Here is a 19,970-nt window from a genome sequence, read left to right as displayed (position 1 = left end):
TCCGTGTTCCGGAAGATGAAAAAAACACAGAAAAAAAACATAGACAGCTAGCTTAGCTTAGCATAAAAAGTGGAAACAGTGGAAACCGCTAGCCTGAGTCTGTCTGAAGATATCTGAATCACACATTAAAATGTTATATCTCATTTGTTTAATCTGTACAAAAAGGTGTATATGTGTTATGTATATAATATATATATATATAAAAATTGTTATGTGTTATGTAAATATGGGTGTAGCTTATATGCCAAACTATTTCTTGACCTTTGCTAGGCAACCAGCGGAGAATTCAGGAAGTTAGTTAGTCTTTATGCTAAGCTAAGCTAATTGGCTGCGGCGTGCAGCTACATATTGAGCGTACAAACATTACATCAATCTTCTCATGTTATTAATAGTAAGAAGGGAAAAGCATATTTACCAAAATGACAAACTATTTCTTGACGACACAATAAAAAGACTAGACCCCCCCCCCGACTGCAGGTCAAATGTAGAACCTCATTTAGGCGCTAACCTTCTGTATTATATGCTTTACTCTTTCACATGTAAAAGTCCTTCATTCAAATTCCCAAATAATAGTTCAGAAGCATTATCAACAAAATGCATTAAAGGTACCAGCAGTCGGCTTAAAGTACAGAAGGATTCATATTAGTAGTAAATTGTATTTAAAGTATTGATAAAAGTAAGCTGCCGTGCAATAAAACGTCTCCCGCGACTGATATATTAATACTCAAACATAAATACTCAAAATTTCACTAAAGAAATGTACTTAGCTATTAGTATTTCGACTTTTACTAAAGTTAAAGATGAAAAAACTTTCACCAAAGCTCGGAGGAAACGTTGCCAGGTTTTGGTATTTATGCTCTTATGTTGAAATCAAACCGGAAGTAGTTTTGCAGGTTTGTTCTTAGCTTGATCCTCTTTCGTTATCACAACAGATCAGACTTCCCCCGGGAGAGAAGAAGTGTGACTTCCTTTTACTTCGGAGCAAATTCTCTCTGTTTTGCTGTGTTCTTACAGCGTTTTTTGACGTACTTTTTTCGTCCCGGAGTTCGTCGGGTTTACTTCCAGGATGGTGAAAGTGTCTTTTAGCTCCGCGTTGGCTCAGAAAGACGTGAAAAAGGACGCAGAAACTCTTATTCCCGAGGAGGACAAAGTGAGTAGAAAATGGCCAACTGAGCTTCCAGCTCGAGGGAGGAAGGCGCAGTTCATATAAACACACATTAAACACACAACGGGTTCGTTTACCCAAGTTCTCTATCTACATTTGACCGTTTTTGTAAGTTAGACACTTAAAAACAAAGAAATGCAATAATTAACAGGATTTCTTAATCGTGTTATGGTAACGTTATGTAGTGTTTGACTGTAGTTACTTCCTCATGTAGCACTTCATGTTTCTATGTTCATGTTTCTTTAAAAAACATAATATAATATTTAATAATACACAGTGTCTGTGTTTGACGGTCTGACTTGTCTTCTGCTTTTTTAAATTATTACATGTATTACTGTAATTCACACATTTTTGTATTTTTGGCTAAGTATTTGAAGCGTTGCTTTTTAATTTGTGTGGTAATTTGAGAAAACATCCTTGTTAGATTGTGATTAACAGTTTAAAAGGCATCATGGGTAGATAGTTATTCCTAGTTTTTCTTTTATTTATTTTTCTTTTGGCTTTGCAGCCAAAAAAGTCAAAGAACTCAACATGTGTTAAGTAAAATAATTGAAGTAATCAAAAAGTGAAGAATAGTCATTTAAACGTTTCCTTTAAAGAGGGTCAGACACCTTTTCCTCTCTGTTAGATTTGCTCTCCTGTTTCCCTCTCAGTTGCTCAGTCTCCTCATCTCTGATCTTCATTCGACAGAAGAAACAGAACCTTGATCTTGTTGCACTAAAGTGCGTCACTCTTGCAAAATAGAAAGCAGACAAGGTTTTGTAAAAACACATGAATATTTTAGCTGCAACAGGTAACTTTATCTGATCTCCTGCAAATAACAAGCTCATGCAAATGAAGAGTTTGGTCTTTGAAGTAGACAGAAAAGCTTCTGAGTTGTTCATCCTCTGCTGTTACAGACACACAGACAGCTTCCGGTCACAAGTTGCCTTTTTCACAGGAGTCCTAGAGGAAGTTGTGAAAGTTGTTTTCGGGGATTGAATTGCTTGGGAAAACATCAGGAAAAGACAACAAGTGTAATGTTTTTGTAATAGTACAGAGGCTGTGAGCACACTGTACTTCTGCAGACTAACTGATGAATAATCCAGTTGACTCAAGGTTAAAAACTGCTGACTGCAGAGGGTTGTTCTCTCTCTCTCTCTCTCTCTCTCTCTCTCTCTCTCTCTCTCTCTCTCTCTCTGTCCCTGTCTCTCTCTCTGTCTCTCTCGCTCTCTTGCTCTCTCTGGGCATAAAGTCTAGTTAAACCCTTCAGAGGGTTGTTCTCTCTCTCTCTCTCTCTCTCTCTCTCTCTCTCTCTCTCTCTCTCTCTCTCTCTGGTTATAAAGTCTAGATAAAACTCTTCAGAGGGTTGCTCTCTCTCTCTCTCTCTCTCTCTCTCTCTCTCTCTCTCTCTCTCTCTCTCTCTCTCTCTCTCTCTCTCTCTCTCTCTGGTTATAAAGTCTAGGTAAAACCCTTCAGACGGTTGCTCTCTCTCTGTGTATAAAGTCTAGTTAAACCCTTCAGAGGGTTGTTCTCTCTCTCTCTCTCTCTGTCTCTGTGTCTCTCTCTCTCTCTCTCTCTCTCTCTCTCTCTCTCTCTCTCTCTCTCTCTCTCGGGTATAAAGTCTAGTTAAACCCTTCAGAGGGTTGTTCTCTCTCTCTCTCTCTCTCTCTCTCTCTCTCTCTCTCTCTCTCTCTCTCTCTCTCTCTCTCTCTCTCTGGGTATAAAGTCTAGTTAAAACCCTTTCGTGCGACTCCTTCCGTCTCCACCCTGTTGTGAAAGAAGCCTTTTCTGTTGAAGGCTTTCTGGGGAAGCTTCAGTGAAAGACGATTCCTCTGCAGAGTAATACAGAGCTGTACACTGAATCATACAACAGAGGCTGTTTCTTTTAGTTGATGCAGTGCAAGACTCTGCTGTCTTCCTGTGTGGTTGGCCCACAGATTGTAGGGGTAGTCTGGGTTGGTTTCAGTATGACTGACTCTTATTTTGACATCAAGGGGCTTCATGTTTTCCTTCTGGGTGCAGACGCAGCAGATTGTAGTCGTGCTGGTCGGGGGGGATTTTGATGCACTTGGGTGGTGTGGCTCCGTCTGCAGCATCAGATAAAACATTTCTTAGTTCCAGCGTCTCAACTGAAGGATGACATTGTATTTAAAAGCATTTTAGTTCTAGTAACATAATATAGAGTAAACCGTGTGTCAGCATGTTGTTCCTTTCAGTTTTAAGCGTGTTTTTAAACTCCAGCCATGAAGAGGAAGTGATTCTCTGTCCGATCTAATTCTTTAGATGACAGTTAGAGTTAAAGTATGTGTAGAGTTATGCATGTAATATGCAGCTATTTATCTTTTGTGGTTTCTGTTAATTGTTTAATGTGCCGATTATTTTACTCAGCTAATTGTTTTTTTTCCTGTAAAATATATAAAAACAATAGTGAAAAATGCTGTTTTATTTTCCTAAAGCCCAGAAGTAGCGTCTTCAAATTCAGTTTGTCTCAAAAGTCAAATAAAAAAAACTGCAAAATCATCACATTTGAAAAAGTTACAACCAGTTTTGGCTTTGAAAATTACAATTTTGTTTTCATTATGGTTTAATCTCTCTGCTATTTTTCATAAAATATCAGAATATGGTGGAAAAATGCAGAATCTTTGATTCAGATCTAGTTTTTGTTTATTCCCGACTTCAGTCTCTTGCCTAACCTCAAATAACGTTTAGTTTCTGTTTAGAAAAGAAAATCCCCCAAACCTAATGTGAAACGAGCTCCTATCATTCTGCTCCTTTGACACCACTCGTTTCATTTTCTATGTTCATGAACTTCACCAAAGTTGAACCAACCAACTGAAGTCTGTCGCTGAGACATTTATAGCAACAAGAAATAGGCCGAGCTTAACATTTAGCCTGCTTAGTTCAGCCTCTGCCTGAGTGTTGGTGGTTCACAAAGGGAAGCAGCTTTCTTCCTGTTGAACATTTAGTTCCAGCTCGCTTAAAAAAAACAAAAAAAAACAGCACGTGTGGAAGAAATACTCTGATACTTAATTCAAGTAAAAGTATCCATACTACAGTATTTAAATACCCAGTTAAAGTATAAATCCTGTGTTTGAAATTTGAAGTAAGGACACAAAAGTTATTTCCCTTCTGAGATGTAGTGGAGTAGAAGCATAAAGTGGCAAAAAGATGGAAACACTCAAGTAAATCACCATAAAGTTGTACCTAAGTACAGAACCGTTTCACATGTAATCACTCCGAGGTTGTTAACGGTGTGTCTTTAGACGGAGGTAATGGAAGTCAACATGTACAACATCACATCGGTTTGTGTCTAATTAATCCAGAGCATCGTTACAGTTAATCAGCATCTTATCTGCTTATCGGCTGCAAACACAGTTTGACTTTTGTGCAAATGAGCTTCCCGCTGTGTCTTTGTGCTGATTCTGCTGGTTTGTAGATCCAGTCTTTACTGGGCTCTGCTCCACTAGAACCAGGACGGACCGCTCAGCTGTGGTCTCTGTTTTGCACATTTAAATTCTACACCTGAAAGCATTAAAAACTCTCCGAATCTTCACTTTGTCTTCCGCCCAAAGTTTCTTCAGATTGTAATAACTACGATTGGGGAAAAAGCAGCAAATACTCCCATTTGAAAAGCTGTTATTTTAATTGATATATTAATAAAGTTATTGATTATAAGCCTAGTTGTACAATAAAACGGACGTTTATTACGTTGACTTGAGTTTGTGGTGACCGGGCCTCGGTTTGTCTGCATTTAGACCACACTTAAAATAACCTCCAGGCAGCTCACCTGAGATTATCTAACAGCACATTAACGCGTCACTCTCTGCTGTCAGCAGCGTGAGAATCCATGTTCATTTCACTTTCCATCACAAGTCACCTGCTTTTATCTTAATAAGAGCCAATAAACAGAGATGCTGTACTTAACGTTTGTTTTGTATTTCTTCCACAACATTTGAGTTTATTAATTTCCCCTCGTGAAGCCGGCTGAGTAAACAGCGCTTTGTTGCTGACGGTGAGAGAGTCTGAACTATAAGAGTGGTTTCATAGGAGCTGAAATCCTGCAGCCGGATATAGTCGTAGTGTGCTGTGGACGCAGGAAGGAAGCTTTATTAAGATGTGTTGGCTGCTGCTGACCTCGCTGATAATGTGTGAGAGGGAATTATTTTTATATGTGCGGGTTAAGAGCGTGAAGACCTGACAACCAGACGAGCACATAAAAGTCCTAAATTACTGACGAGTTTTGTTGGCTTTTACAGTGAAAGTTGTGAGTTTTTTTGAAGTATTGAATGACGCTGCAGTCTGTGACTTTGTGGACGTGTGTCGGCAGGTAACGCACACCTACTGTGTGTTCCTGTGTTGTGATGACGGGATGAGTCCACAGTGTACCAGAGGCTTCATTGTGTGCAGATCTCAAACAGACATGATGGTGGGAGTGAGTCTTCTCCGGGCCTTGAAGCAATAATAACATTTCTCATTTAGTAAACAGAAAGTATGCTTGTATTCCCTTTTTGTTTTGTGGGTAGCTGGTGCACCATCACTGCAGGGTTTAACGGGGTTTTTGTGAAATGATTTATCAATTAATCAATCAGTCGATCCTAAATGCTTAAACATGCAACGTTCCAGCTTCTGAATTGTGAGGAGTCTCTGTTCTTCTGCGTGAAATTAAAACTGTTGGTCGGACAAACTTTGGATTCAGGAAGTGACGGAGAGAAATAATAATTTTGTTTTCTGACGTTTTACAGACCAAATGATTAAATTCGAATGATAGTGGTCATTAGATGCAGGCAGCCATCTTTCATACTTGGATGTTGTTTTTCATCTTGCAGCAGTTAACAGGTGATTCATTCATGGAAATGATTTCCATCTATTTCCATCTCTGGCTACCAGAAACCGTCTCTATGTGAATCACACAGCTTTACTTTACTTCAGTTTGCTGGCTGCACTTTTGCACATTTGGTGAAAACCCCAAAATACAACCAAGTTGCATTGTTTTTAGGGATAAAGATGGCTGGTGGACTTGAAAAGGAACATTTGAAGGAAAACATCATGTGTTTGTGAAGAGGACTTTCTACCTTTAATGTATTAAAGACCTTAGTCCTCTCAGCCCAATCAACTGGACCCAATCAAGCTTATGCTGTTGGAGATGCCAAACCTTCCAGCGGTAATGTACATACGCGGCTACATTACAGGATTACAGCCCAAATTTCTGCCTGAGCTACTTGCTGCCGCTCTCGGCCCGCGTGTCCTCCGCCCGTCGCCTGAGGCGGGCAGACGGCTTGAGAAGGATTACGATGTAATCGGTCAGATAGAGACTCAGCCGGAGAGACTTAGCAGCCTCCTGCAGGGGCGCTGAGCGCTGAAACTCAAGAACAGAGAAGATTAACCGAGCAGGCAGACACACAACCTCCAGAGACCCTTCACCCAGTGCACAGGACCACATTTACAGCAACTACGAGAGGAAGGTGTTGCGTCTAAAGCTGCGGCAACAATTTGAATTATCAAATAATTGTGTCGGTCCTCTTTCAAAAAAAAAAAAAAAGCCAAGCATTTGCTGGTTCCAGCTCTTTTAAATGTGGGGATTTTATTATGACAGTTGGTGAATTATCTGGAATTTAGACCGTTGGCTGCCCAGAAGCAGACGTACATCACGATGTATCACGTTGGATATTTCATCATCGTTAGTTGCAGCTCTGGTTATGTCCCCAGTTAGTTTAGTTCCGCTTTACTTTAAACAACTTTTGCAGTTTTGTTCTAGATGGTCATTTTAAATGTGTTGTGTAACGGGTTGGCAGAGGAAGAGGAGTGGACAGTTGGCTTTGGATTATAGTTTCACTTTAGTTTTAGTTTCTCTTTTGTTGTTTTCGTGGACTTTAATACCTGGAGAATACGTGTTTTTTCCGTGTGTGTGATGTTGCTGATACCTGAATGAGATAATCCAAGTAACTCCTGTCGTTTAGTCTCACTTTGTCTGACTGAACAGTTCCGTTTCCCACTTTAATAGCAGCCACATTGTGAACCAGTATCGCTCCCTCTATCTAAACTACAGAGGTTTGTTTTTTTCTGGTTCCGTTTTGAACACGGTACTCGGTGTGTGTCGAGTTCCTCGGCGCCTTCACAGAGGCCTCCTGCAGCTCCGAGCGGAGGATGGAGTTTCAGGGAAACTGGAGCTGAGTCCGGGACACTGATACTCACCTGTCTCACACTGATACTCACCTGTCTCACACTGATACTCACCTGTCTGTCTCCACAGAGACGGGAACACAAGCTGCTCTCAGGTGAGACGACGCTCACGGCACCGCAGGCTGATCTGCTTCAGATATTTAGCGGTGGACTGAACCGTGCGTAGGATCACAGAGAGCAGTCGTGTATTTACACAATGTTTCTTTTTAAATGGCATCATAAAAGGTAGAATACACCTTTTTGTTAAGGCGAAATCAAAGACAAGCCTAGTAAACAATAACGTTGTGGGTGAAAGCAGAACTCAAAACGATGAAAAATCAGTCGAAATGATGTAAAATGACATTGAAATACTAAAATATTGACATCAAATACATCCTCAAATGATTCAACGTCAGAAACAAACAGTTTGTTTTAATGACAGTTTTTCAGAATCATGACTTTTTTTGTAGGATAATAACCTCAAATCACGGTAACATGACGTATTTCTCCTAATAATCAGTCGATTAATGATCAGTTAATCGATGCTGTGACATCATCAATGAACACCAGTGACCTGTTCCATTGGCAGCCATACATGCCCATCCAAAGCGCTGCCTCCTCCATGTTAAACAGATGATGTGAATGCTTTGGATCATGAGTCGGTCCTTTCCTTCTCCACACTTTTCTCTTCCCATCATTCTGGTACAAGTTCATCTTGGTTTCATCTGTCCAGAGAGTCTTGTTCTGAAGCTGGTCAGTCTGGTTCAGATGTGTTCTGTTAACGTCTAATGAGGCCTTCCTGTTCTTCAGTGGTACCAGAGGTGTTCATCTTGTTGTAATCCTTCTGTAATTAGATTCATGAAGGCGTCTCTTGATTGTATTTAAGACTTTAACAATGGAACGTCTACCTCCTCCAGAGTGTTCTTGACTTCAGTTGATGTTATGAAGGGTATTTCTTCACCACGGTACACCAATGTGTTTAACCTAATAATGTTCTCCTTCACTTGCATTGACACCTTTCTGGTCCGCATGCTGAGACTTCCAAGGACCAACTACCAACTGCAAATATGACATTTTGAATCCTGTTGTCGGCATCATTTGTCATGAAATAGTGACAGAATAGAACACATCTGGCCATGAAACCACTTTTCAGAAAATTGTCCAATTACTTTTGAGCCTCTGAAAATGTGATGACTGTGTAAAAGTGGCTGTAATTCCTAAACGGTCATTGTGATGTTTTAGTTTTAGACATTGAATTAAAGCTGAAAGTCGACACTTCAACCACATATTTACTGATTAGTTTAAATCCATTGGGGTTGTGTAAATAAGCAAAATTAGAAAAGTTGTGTCCCAGTCCAAATACTAATGGACCTGACTGTATATAAATAATATATAATATATATATGTACATATATAATATATCTGAAGTGACTCTTTCCCCATAGTGTTAAAGAGAATACTCCCATGAACCCTCTCTGAATCGAGGCACTTAAACAAAACAGTTCTGATAACCCCGACGCTAAAGAAATTTGAATTCAACCACACACACACACACACACACACACACACACACACACACACACACACACACACACACACACACACACACACACACAACATGTAATAATCTGTAGAATGTTTGTCTTAACATGGTGTCTGGTTGGTTCTTCTCAATCACACACACAAAGACGGTCATTGATCCCCATTGTAGCATGACTGTGAGGTGAATGCAGCCCAGATAAACCAGCTGCCTACACACACACACACACACACACACACACACACACACACACACACACACACACACACACACACACACACACACACACACACACACACACACACACACACACAGGGGAGTTCTGCAGCAAAATGAGACCAAAAAGTGCCAACAGTGGACATCAAAGTAGAGACAAGTAATCACAAACGAGTTGGACAGACAGTTTGGAGAACAAAGGAGGGAGTGAATCAGTTTCAGGCAATTCGTTTTTTACATTTATTTAGATACAAAAGGCTGAATGAATGGGAATCACTTCCTGCACGTAAAACATCTGCACAAGTCAGTCTCTGTGTGTGTGTGTGTGTGTGTGTGTGTATGTATGTATGTATGTATGTATGTATGTATGTATGTATGTATGTATATATATATATATATATATATATATATATATATGTATATATATGTATATATATATATATATAAATATAAATAAAAACCCATGTGATGATTTGATGCAGTTCTTTTTCACACCATAATAAAATAATGATCTTTGGGTTTTGTACTGTTGTGTATAATTGACTTTGGGCTCTTTAATCACTTTAATTGAAGCACTTTGGTGGCAGCTCTAATCTGCAGTATTCACATTTGCTGTTTAATTTACATAGTTATGAAAAACATTCATGTGAGAAGATGTTTTTACTTCTCAAATCATCAAGTAGGGTTGAAAAGATGTTGATTAATTAACGAGTAGATGGAAAGAAAACTAAACATTAGTTTAAGCGATTAATCCATTAAAAATACAAATTCTTCTCTGGTTTCAGCTTCTCAAAGGTGAGGCTTTTTTGCTTAATGTCATCAAATATGAAATACTTTTGTGTGGGAGAAAAACAAGACATTTAAAAAACGTAATGGAAGTAATCTTTAGCTGCAGCCTCGTCATCCACTCCATGAGTGAATTTCTGACTGTACATATTGTTCCTGCTGTGTGTGTGAAGTTGACATACTTCACTGTGTTGACACATGATTGTGTGTGTGTGTGTGTGTGTGTGTGTGTGTGTGTGTGTGTTGAGGTTATGAAATGGCGGTCTAAAGGCCTGTCGGGTCTTGCTGTTGGTGAAGTTTTAGCAGACTGTTGTGAAACAGGAAGATCACTGCAGCAGAATCCACTCGGCTCACTTGTTGTTTGAAACATATTTTAGCTGTAATAACATTTACATTGTGTGTGTGTGTGTGTGTGTGTGTGTGTGTGTGTGTGTGTGTGTGTGTGTGTGTGTGTGTGATGAAATACAGTCAAAAAAGTTCAGTTTGATTAACAAATTAATGAGTTTAAAGACTTACGAGACACCAAAACACTTCACAGTGGGTTCATCATATCATGAGAGCACCACGACTATTATTTTATCTTTCAGCTCACCGGTAAACGGTAGAAATTCTGGTCACATACACAGAATTTGCCTTGGAGTTTTTGTGCATCACAATAAACACAGTAAGAGAAGACACAAATAAATACAGTTTTACCAAACTATAAATAACTGGTTTGCTGTTGGAGGGACACCGCTTGCCTTCAGCGCCAGAACGTCTCTAAACTCGACTGTTTGATATTCTCCTCTGTCTGCTGGAGGACATTCAATAAACGCAAACATCCTCCTCTTTCTCCTTTTTATTTTGCCTTCGTCTCCTCTTTTCTTTCCCTCGGAGTCAAAGGGAGTGAGAGTGATTCCAACAACCGTTCACTCGGCAGAGATGGCCGGAGCTTTACAGCCCCAGGAAATGTTCCCTTTTAGTGTCGGTCACACACACACACACATCTAACACCTAACGCCACGCTCTGCACATCCCTCTTTGATGGGTTCACCCTCACTTCCTCTCCTCAAACACCCGTTCTTTGGTTCCTCTTTCCTCAACGTTCCTCCTCGTTGTTCTCACTCATCAGAAGAAAGAAAAACAATATACAACATCTGTTTTTTTGCTGTCCGAAAGGCCTTTCAGTTTGGAAAGCTGCTGTTTTCAGTTTTTCGGAAATGCTGACTCATGCCCCAAATTGATCGATTCTAATTTGAATGATTAAATTGACGGCTGACTCTCTGCTTATGTCACGAAATATGTTTTATGACTGTAATCGAATATCCACTGAAGACACAGACTTCTGTAAATAATGGAAGAATCATCTTCTGTTTATTATCTAGGTTGATTTAAATATATTACTGTATTAAACAGAGTGACTCATTTTGAAAAGAAGAACTTCAATTTGAATATCTGAAATGTGCAGAAACTTGTTTTAACAACATTTCCCATGTCACATTTTTATCGTACGATGTTTGTAAAGCTGTTCCTTCAGGGTGTTTGTTTCCATCTGTTATGAAGTGATGCATTGTGGGAAACCAAAGACAGTTCTGCACAAACATAATGTCAGAAACATACAGTTGATCGTCTCTTTTAAATGTGAGGTTTCTCTGTTTGATATCAGAATAAGTTGTTAATACGTTTTGGTTTTGGAGTGTTGGTCTGACAATAACAGCCATTGAACGGGCTCTGAGTCTGTGATGGTGTCTTCTGTTATTTTTGACGTTTTGTGGGCTTCTAAGGGCGCTTTCACAAGCCAGCATTTAACATTAAAAGAGAACTAAATGGAAAGTTAAACATAAGTGTCTATTTCAGACTGTGACTTGTAAACACACCCTAACTAACAGTGACTCACACTTAACAAAAACAGAAGTGTTCACGAGAACCACTTAAGTAAACTTCAGAAGAAGTGTGTGTTGAAAATAAACAGCCAAATGCTTTTGTCAGTGTTTCTGTGAGTGAAACCACAGGTTGTGTTTTCAGGCATAACATCGGTTTAAAAAGACGTGATGGTGGTCTGAAGGAAGTAGCTCCACAAACGCTCACATTAGTGACTCCTGGCTGGTAATCCTCACACCAGGTTTCTCCCGGAGTCTGAAAAAGGTTTTGTGTTCGTATCAGCAGGAGGCGAGTCGGGGCTTGTTCTTTATCCGCCGTGCCCAAAGTCCACTGGCTGATGTCGGTCTGATGATGATGATGATGATAAGCTCTGGTTCCTTCTGCTCCGTTGAATATTTACTGACGATCCTGCTTTCCCCTCAGCTCAGCTCAGTCTCAAGTTCCTCTCAAACACACGACAGTGATTCGTGTTCAGTGTTTTCCACGGAAATAAAACGGTGATTCACAGATGGATCTATTTTTTACTTTTATTTGAACATCTGAATCATATGGGATGGTCTTTCCACTTATATGTATACTTATATATTATTTACCAAAGGGAGTAGTTGTGTAACCAAGAGGTGCTCATCTAGCACTATTGGTTTATTGGCTTTATTGGTTGGACTTTTTGAACTACAGCCACTAACATCAGCATGAAGTCCAGGCTAATGTGGACATGTGGTCTGCAACTTACACGCAGTTTGCATTTGAGGAATTAAAAGGTGTCGTGAGCAGCTTGGGACGGGGTCATAATGGTTAAATGTAGATGAAACACTTTGAATCAAAGGGTACAGAAAGTACACTAATGATGAATTGTAGAAATAATGGAAACTGATAACTGTTTTTATATTAATCATGTGGTTAAAGGACATCCTATCTAATCCCTGAATAAACATTCAAACTTCATGACGTCTTGTGACCCTCCTTCTTCTTCTTCTTCTTCTTCTTCTTCTTCTCTCCCGCAGGATGCGGAGGCGGCGCTGCCGGTGCGTCACCAGTCTCGGGCCTGGTGCTGGTGCATGTGCCTGGGTCTCGCCCTCATGCTGTCTGGAGTGGTGGTCGGAGGTGCATACTTGTACCGCTACTACTTCCTGGAGGTGAGCTACCAGCCCCAACAAGGGTGGGAAGAAGAGGTAAATTTAAAACGATGATCAATTATCAAAGTATCAGCAAAGGAGGTGTAAAGGCAGAGTAGAACTTGCAGCTTTAAAAAAAAAAAAAAAAAGGCTCGAGAAGAGTTGGCCGCTTAAAAGTCTGGAGACACAACAGAAGAGGTATCACAACAAACAGCCACACAAGCAAACCATGTATGCAATACATCACAATAACATGCATGTAATAAAAACCATCTGATAGTCTTTATTCGGGTTGAAGTCCGCGATCCAACACAACAACAACATCACAAGCGTGGCGTGTTAATCGCATCTTGCTGGAGAAAATGTGAACAGACGAACTCGACAGGTTGAAGCAAGTCAAACTGCAGCGAGCTGTTTTTATGTGAAGCGCTAACTCCACCTACCTGGGCAGGGTTTAAAACGGTGTGAATGATCAACAGACTGCTGGGGTTCAATAGCTGCAGCAAAGTGGAATCGGCCAAAACAAAAACTTCACAGGAAATATAATAAATTAATCTAGCTGGGTTCCATTTTAACACTTTATAACTTTACAGTATTTCCTCCTTATCATGTCCAGGTGATTTGAACTCTTGTGGCAAATAACCCGACTATAAATCTACAGACGCATGGGGCTGTAATGTTCATCGTACTCCAGAAAACTAAGTGTGAATGGATGAAAAATGCAGATCATTTTTTTTCCCCCATTCTTGGGGTAAACAAATGTAAACTTTGTCTTCAGGTTCAAGAATGGTGGCTGTTTCAGGAGTCAGCTTGTCAGTCTTAAGAGGGATTTATAGCATTAGACGCACAAGCGGCTGCAAGATAGTCAGTTTTATTTACCCAAAATCATAAATCCAAAGAAATCTGCCTCAAAGGGCTTTACAATGTAGAGCATTCCAAACCCTTGATTCAGAGGAAGAACCCTCCCAAATAACAAATCTAAATGGTAAAAAGGAAGCAGCGTCAGGTAGAGAGACAGAATGATGACATGAGGTAGAGAAAGATGATGTAAACACAACATTGATCCAGGACGACATGAAGAAACCTTCCAGGTGCTGCGACCTCTTCTCTACCATGAACACCTGGAGTGAGGAGCCTCCTAGGAGACACACTCAAGGACACCACTCGCACAGAGCGAGAGGAGACGAAATGTCTCGTGTAGTAAAACGGGCAGTGTCGAGCCTTAATTCAACACGTTGACATGCATTCATATCTACTGTAGTGATGCAGGCTCAAACTAGAGACATGACTCATCGATTGTGTCTTTTTCTGTCTGCTTTCTCATATTCTCTATTCTCCTCTCGTCCCCGCAGGAAGGCCGGGTGTTTGTGTGCGGCGTGAACTACCGCGAGGAAGACTTCATGATCCAGGAGGAAGAGGAGGTATGAAGCTGTACAACACTCCATTAGTATCTCTTCCTGCTGCTTATCAGACGTCGATGTTTGAGTTCAACGCGTGTGACATGACGTGATGTTTTCACTGCAGCTTAATTAATCATTACAGACTGAGTCACTGATTGAGTGATGACCTAAGTCACTGACTGACTAATTAACTTCAGTCAGCAGTGGACTCACAGTGAAGTCATTTAAATCTGTTTATACTCTCAGAGCTTTGGTACTTTTTGTTAGTTTTAACTTCACATCATGTTTACTTATTTTAGTTTCATTTTCAAACTGTTTGCTGTTCAGTTGTAGATTTATCTTGTTTTTTCTCTGTCATTGTTTCTCCTTTATTTCCACACTGTTCGCAAGAATGTAATATAGTGTGGCAAGGATTTGCCAATCAATCATTTATTAATTGATCGGGTTTGTTCGACCATGCGAACGCTGCCTCCCACTTGTATTCCTTCAACCACTATTTTGTGGTTGGCGTTGAAAACTGCTCTTTCAGAAAGTGAACAATGGCAATAATCACCAAATAACCACCTTGAGTGACTGTTTGTGGGGCCGGTTAATTAACTGGCTGAACTGGTTCGTAGGTTGAAGTGGAGCTGCCAAACCAGTTCCACCTGCGGCAGATGGAGGAGAGGATCCGGGTGCTGGAGAGGGAGCAGGTGGAGCTCATCAACGTCCCCGTCCCCGAGTTCGGTGACGGAGACCCGGCCGACATCGTCCACGACTTCCAGCGGGTGAGACTCCAGATCCTCTGCTGCTTCCTGTTGGAAGCACTAACGTCTTGAAAGATGGATAGCTAATTATGACTTCTGTTTTTACACTAATTGATCATCAGAAGACCAGATGTCATGTAAATGATATTGTAATGTTAACGTCACAAGGCTCTGTATGAGAGATTACAGTTAGATTCTTAAGACTTCACATAAAGAACACACTATTCAAATAATGGCAGCTGTCAATTAAAGTCAACACTTCCTGTGGAGTTTCAAATTAAAAACCCACCAATTACAAGCAGGCTGGAACCTTTTTAATGTGAAAAATTAGCTGGAAGTGTCTTGCATTGTATTCAAAATCATTGAGGTAAATAAAATAGTGCTTTTGTAAATACTAGTTTTCTTGGTTTGTAAATGTTTGTCTGCTGTTTCAGAGGTTGACCGCCTACCTTGACCTGAGTCTGAACAAGTGCTACGTCATCGCGCTCAACACCTCCATCGTCATGCCCCCCAGAGACTTAATGGAGCTGCTCAGCAACGTCAAGGTGACTGACACCAGCGTTAAATGAGGAGATCAATACCTATGGACAGAGCCAGGCTCGCTGTTTCCCTGTTGCCAGTCTTTACGCTACGCTAAGCTAGGCTAACCAGTTGCTGCCTGTAGCTCCATATTTAATGCGACTTCGTCAAGCAAAGAATGAGTTGGCAGGTGTTAGTGGATGTTGTGTATTCATTATTATGATTTGTCCTCCCCCTGCCCAGGCCGGCACCTACCTGCCTCAGTCTTACCTGCTGCACGAGGAGATGATTGTGACGGAGCGCCTGGAGCACGTCGACCAGCTCGGCTACTTCATCTACAACCTCTGCCGCGGCAAAGACACCTTCAAGCTGCAGCGCAGAGACAGGATTCTGGGTAGGAATAGAAAGCCATTCAGGCCTTTTTATTTATACAAGTTTATTAAAATGACTTTTACGTTTAATAGTTGTTAACGACTGAGCTAACAAGCTCAAGCTGGAATTATGCAAATATCCTCTGGTGTCGTTCAGACATGTGTGTTTCTGTTATACTTGTTCAGATCAGGAGGTTTATTGTATGTATCCACAAGGGATCAGTTCCACAGTTCCCGTAGAAGAAATCAGAAAACCAAAATAAGTTTCACCCTGTTGACAGTGTCAACAAATCCAAAAGAATTTGGACTTATGGATGAGACAATGACAAGATAGTGACGATATAAAGAGCCTTATAGAGGAATTTGGTTCACCATGTGTTGCTTAAAGATCACATGTGGCTGCAGATGTAACAGTACACGGAAGTCATGGTTCAGTTCATACCCCGGTTTCACAGTCAGTTAGGTGTGGGTTCAGTAAAGCGGAGAAAACAAAAGAAATGCAAGGATACCATCCATCCATCCATTCATCCATCCATCCGGCCAAATTTCAGGAAATGTCTCGTGCCTTTGCAACCCTAATTCGTAGCACCTACAACAACAGTCTGAACACGCCTTGATGCTTTACGATGAGTTTTATCTTCGCTGTCCGTGGAGCTTCACGGGGAATCTAACCGGCAACCTTGGCGGTACACTAAACCCCTCTGTTTGACTTACAGGTATGCAGAAGCGTGAAGCTCTGAACTGCCACAAGATCCGTCACTTCGAGAACAAGTTTGTGGTGGAAACTCTGATCTGTGAGCCTTAAGAGTCCTCCTGGCCTCACAGCTGCTCTTAAAGTCACTGGTGTGCAGTGAGGACTGTTTGTTTTTTTTAAACCCACCTGTCTTTTTTCTTCTTCTGTCCTTTACTTCAGGTAGTTTGACTGGTTGAGAGGAGTGAAATGTGAAGCTGTTTGGTAAAAATATTCATTGATTGTGATTTAAAAACAACAACAAAAAAAAAATGGCAAAGAGTTGTGTATTTTTCCACTTTTCTGTACGGGGATCTTCTTGGAATGTTTTCATAAATAACTAGTTAAAAGTCATCCGATTATGAAATAGTAAATTATTTTAATCAAAATAAATGCAATTATTAGCATGAACACGTATTTCAGTAGACGAGGGTAAATGTAGTTTGCCTTTCTTTCAGTACGAACGTATTAAGCTCCAAGAGAAATACTTTTATACTCATCCTGGTTGTTGAAGCAGATCAGTCCAGGGAGACTTTTTTTTTTGTTTTTTGTTTTTTGTATTTTGTCTGCTGTAGCTATTAATACACTGCACCTGTTCTTTCTTAACTGGAAAATGATCTTAAAATAAGAGTGTGAATACGTGCTTCTCTTTTTAAAGCTGCAGTTATGAGTTTGCATTGAATAGAAATGAGAAAGTATAATTCCCAGCAGGGCGTTTAGACACACACTTATGTTAAAATCTTTTCTCTCAAGGGTTGTCTGTCTTTTTTTTTTGAATGTGTAATTTTTCTTTTGGATAACTTTTCTTGTACTAATTTGTGTATATACTCTCTTTAAAGTTACGAACAGACCAACACAATAAACAAAATAGAAAAACAGACCTGGTGCTCTTGTGTGTTTTCATTAATTTGAGTCGTCGTTAAGCTGCCGGTGTCCTCCGCCTAAAGGAACGCTTTTATCGACGCTAGCTGCACGGCTCTGTGGACCGCTTTAGTCTACAATCTGAATCTCAACAACTATTAGTGGATTGTTAAGAAATACGGTTCAGACATGCATGTTCCCCTCAGGATGAATTGTAATAACTTCAATCAACCTCTTAACGGTTTTATTTAGCGTCACAGTTGGGTAAAACATTTTCATTCCTCCATTAGCATTTAGCCCACAGAGCTGCTAGCACGGCTGCAGACTCATTTACCTTCTCTGCCCACGATGGTTTGCTTTTGGGTTTTGGGGGGGATTTCCCGCCTTTTCTTTCAAGCATTTCGTGGGCAGGAAGCGGGCAACTATAAAACACTGGGATAATTCCAGCAAAACCATGAAAAGAATAACTGTTTGGAGCAGCAGAAAGATCTTTTAGTCTAGATTCGACACTGATTCAGACGGTATTCAATCAACTTGACTTTTGAATTTCAAATAAATTTTTCAAAGACCATCTAGAATCTAGATAGTTGAGTGGTGCAGTTGTACTTGTCCTCTGACTCCAGCTGAGAAAACACAGAACTGTATCAAACCTATTTATGTATTTTGCTATCAGATTTTAGATTTAATGTTAACTTCCACTTTATATTGTCCCTTTTCTTCACTATATTTATCTGACAGTACTAGTTACTCTGGATCTTACATAAAAATATGATACGAGTATAAAATACAATTGTTAAAGATTAAACCAGGGGGTCTTTACCTTTTTGGCTTGTGTGTAGTTGTGTCTCTTGTCATGTTTCACGTTCGAGTCCTCATCAGCTCCACCAAAGAGACATTTCCACTATAAATGTCTCGCATTGTTTAATTTCAGTTGGTGTTCAAATTATCAATATTTCAATTAAAATCAAATATGAAAGTAACGTCTAAGAACTGAAACTAGATCGGGCCTGACCCCTCGGTGGGGAGCCACTGGACTAAACTAGCTAACTGTGTGTAAAGTACTTAAAAGTAGCTCCACCTTGAGCAGCTACAACAGGAAAATGCTAACAATAATGTCACAGGAGACACTTTACGGAATGAATATTTTATTATTTCACTGATATGTACTTAAGCATCATTTTGAATGCAGGCCTTTTACTTGTACCACTGATTAGTACACATTGTTAATAGTATCATAAAGGATGGCTATCGCTGATGTGTACTACGACTCTGCTGTGTCATCATGTGACTGTGTGTCTGCTACCGTCACCTCGGAGGACTGACCCCCAGATCAGCTGTCACAGCAGGCGCTCGGCCTGCGTGTCATTTGATCACAGTGGAAATGTGTCCTTGATTAAAGCACTAATCAGAGGGACCTCGCCCAGGGGCATCATGGAAACGAGCCAGGTGGTCAGAGGTGGCGTGTCACCTTGACGGATCAGAGAGAAGGTTGTTCAAAGTGATCATGTAACTGCAGAAGTTAATAACCGTTAATAACAACATCATCGACTCTTTAATAAAAAATAGAATTTTATTAAACTTCAGTTTCATCACGTTTTTCAAAACAACTTCAAAGCTTTACAGAAATTAGATTTGGAAAAGACAACACAAAGTAATCAGTGCTGGACAGGAAGTAAGTACATTTACTCAAGTACTGTACTTAAAAACTGTTTTTAAGTACTTGCACTACTAAAGTATTTAAATGTAATGGTACTTCTACATTTATCTGATAGCTGTAGTTTCTGGTACCTTTGCAGATCAAGCTTTTCATCCAAACGTGATCATTTTACAAAACATAAAACAATACACAATACATTTTGTGGTGACTGAATAATCTCGACGACTATTGGATGGATCATCTTTACGTTTTGTTCGGCTGTTCATGGTCTCCAGAGGATGAATCCTACTGACTGTGGTGATGCTCAGACCTTTCCTGTAGCACCACCAGCATCTTTTGGCTTATCTGATTACTATAACATTTATTTATAGATGGGCAGTTGTGTGTCTGTTTTTGCAGTGGGAGGATAAATTAAGCTGATAATTGAAAAGGTAAGAGCTGGGAGCTAAAGACTATCAAATATGACTTTGTTAATTCTCTGTCCTCCACTAACAGGTGAGAGGAATATCAGTTTCACGTCTGTATGTTCGGTGCAGATATGGGATCAAGATGTAGTTAGCCGAGCTTAGCACAACTAAAAATGTATTAATGTATTAATAAGGCAAATATTCAGTTGAAGATGCTTACACTACATTTCCACCATTCTGTCAGATAGAGTAACATGCAGTACACCATGAATAACTTCACACGCGCACACACACACACACACACACACACACACACACACGATGGATTCCTGGCATATCATTCTGGGGTGTGATGGCTAAAATGTGACAACGGCAACATGATCTGTAACTTTGAATAAAGCGCAAAACCCCTGCTGCCAAACTGAGGATTTAAATCAGGATCTTGTCTTTGCAGTC

At 40.2% G+C, this 19,970-nt stretch overlaps 1 protein-coding gene across 2 annotated transcripts; it reads left to right on the top strand.

The window, feature by feature from the left end:
- Positions 1–933: 933 nt before the first annotated feature.
- On the top strand, positions 934–17,469 carry itm2bb (integral membrane protein 2Bb). Of its 2 annotated transcripts, none has more exons than XM_068701949.1 (7): positions 934–1,150; positions 12,713–12,844; positions 14,176–14,244; positions 14,841–14,990; positions 15,404–15,514; positions 15,732–15,882; positions 16,576–17,469. In XM_068701949.1, exons 1-7 carry the CDS (start codon positions 1,067–1,069, stop codon positions 16,662–16,664), a joined length of 786 nt encoding a protein of 261 aa, XP_068558050.1. In that variant the 5' UTR covers positions 934–1,066; the 3' UTR covers positions 16,665–17,469. The 2 variants fall into 2 exon arrangements, with proteins under 2 accessions (XP_068558050.1, XP_068558040.1); XM_068701939.1 differs by having other exon boundaries at positions 12,713–12,880.
- The last annotated feature ends 2,501 nt before the right edge of the window (positions 17,470–19,970 follow it).

The sequence above is a fragment of the Cebidichthys violaceus genome, unplaced genomic scaffold (assembly GCF_023349555.1).
Source record: "Cebidichthys violaceus isolate CVI_PGR_0920_01 unplaced genomic scaffold, fCebVio1.0.p SCAF_11, whole genome shotgun sequence".
NCBI lineage: Eukaryota > Metazoa > Chordata > Actinopteri > Perciformes > Stichaeidae > Cebidichthys > Cebidichthys violaceus.
This window is presented reverse-complemented; position numbering and strand designations above follow the sequence as displayed.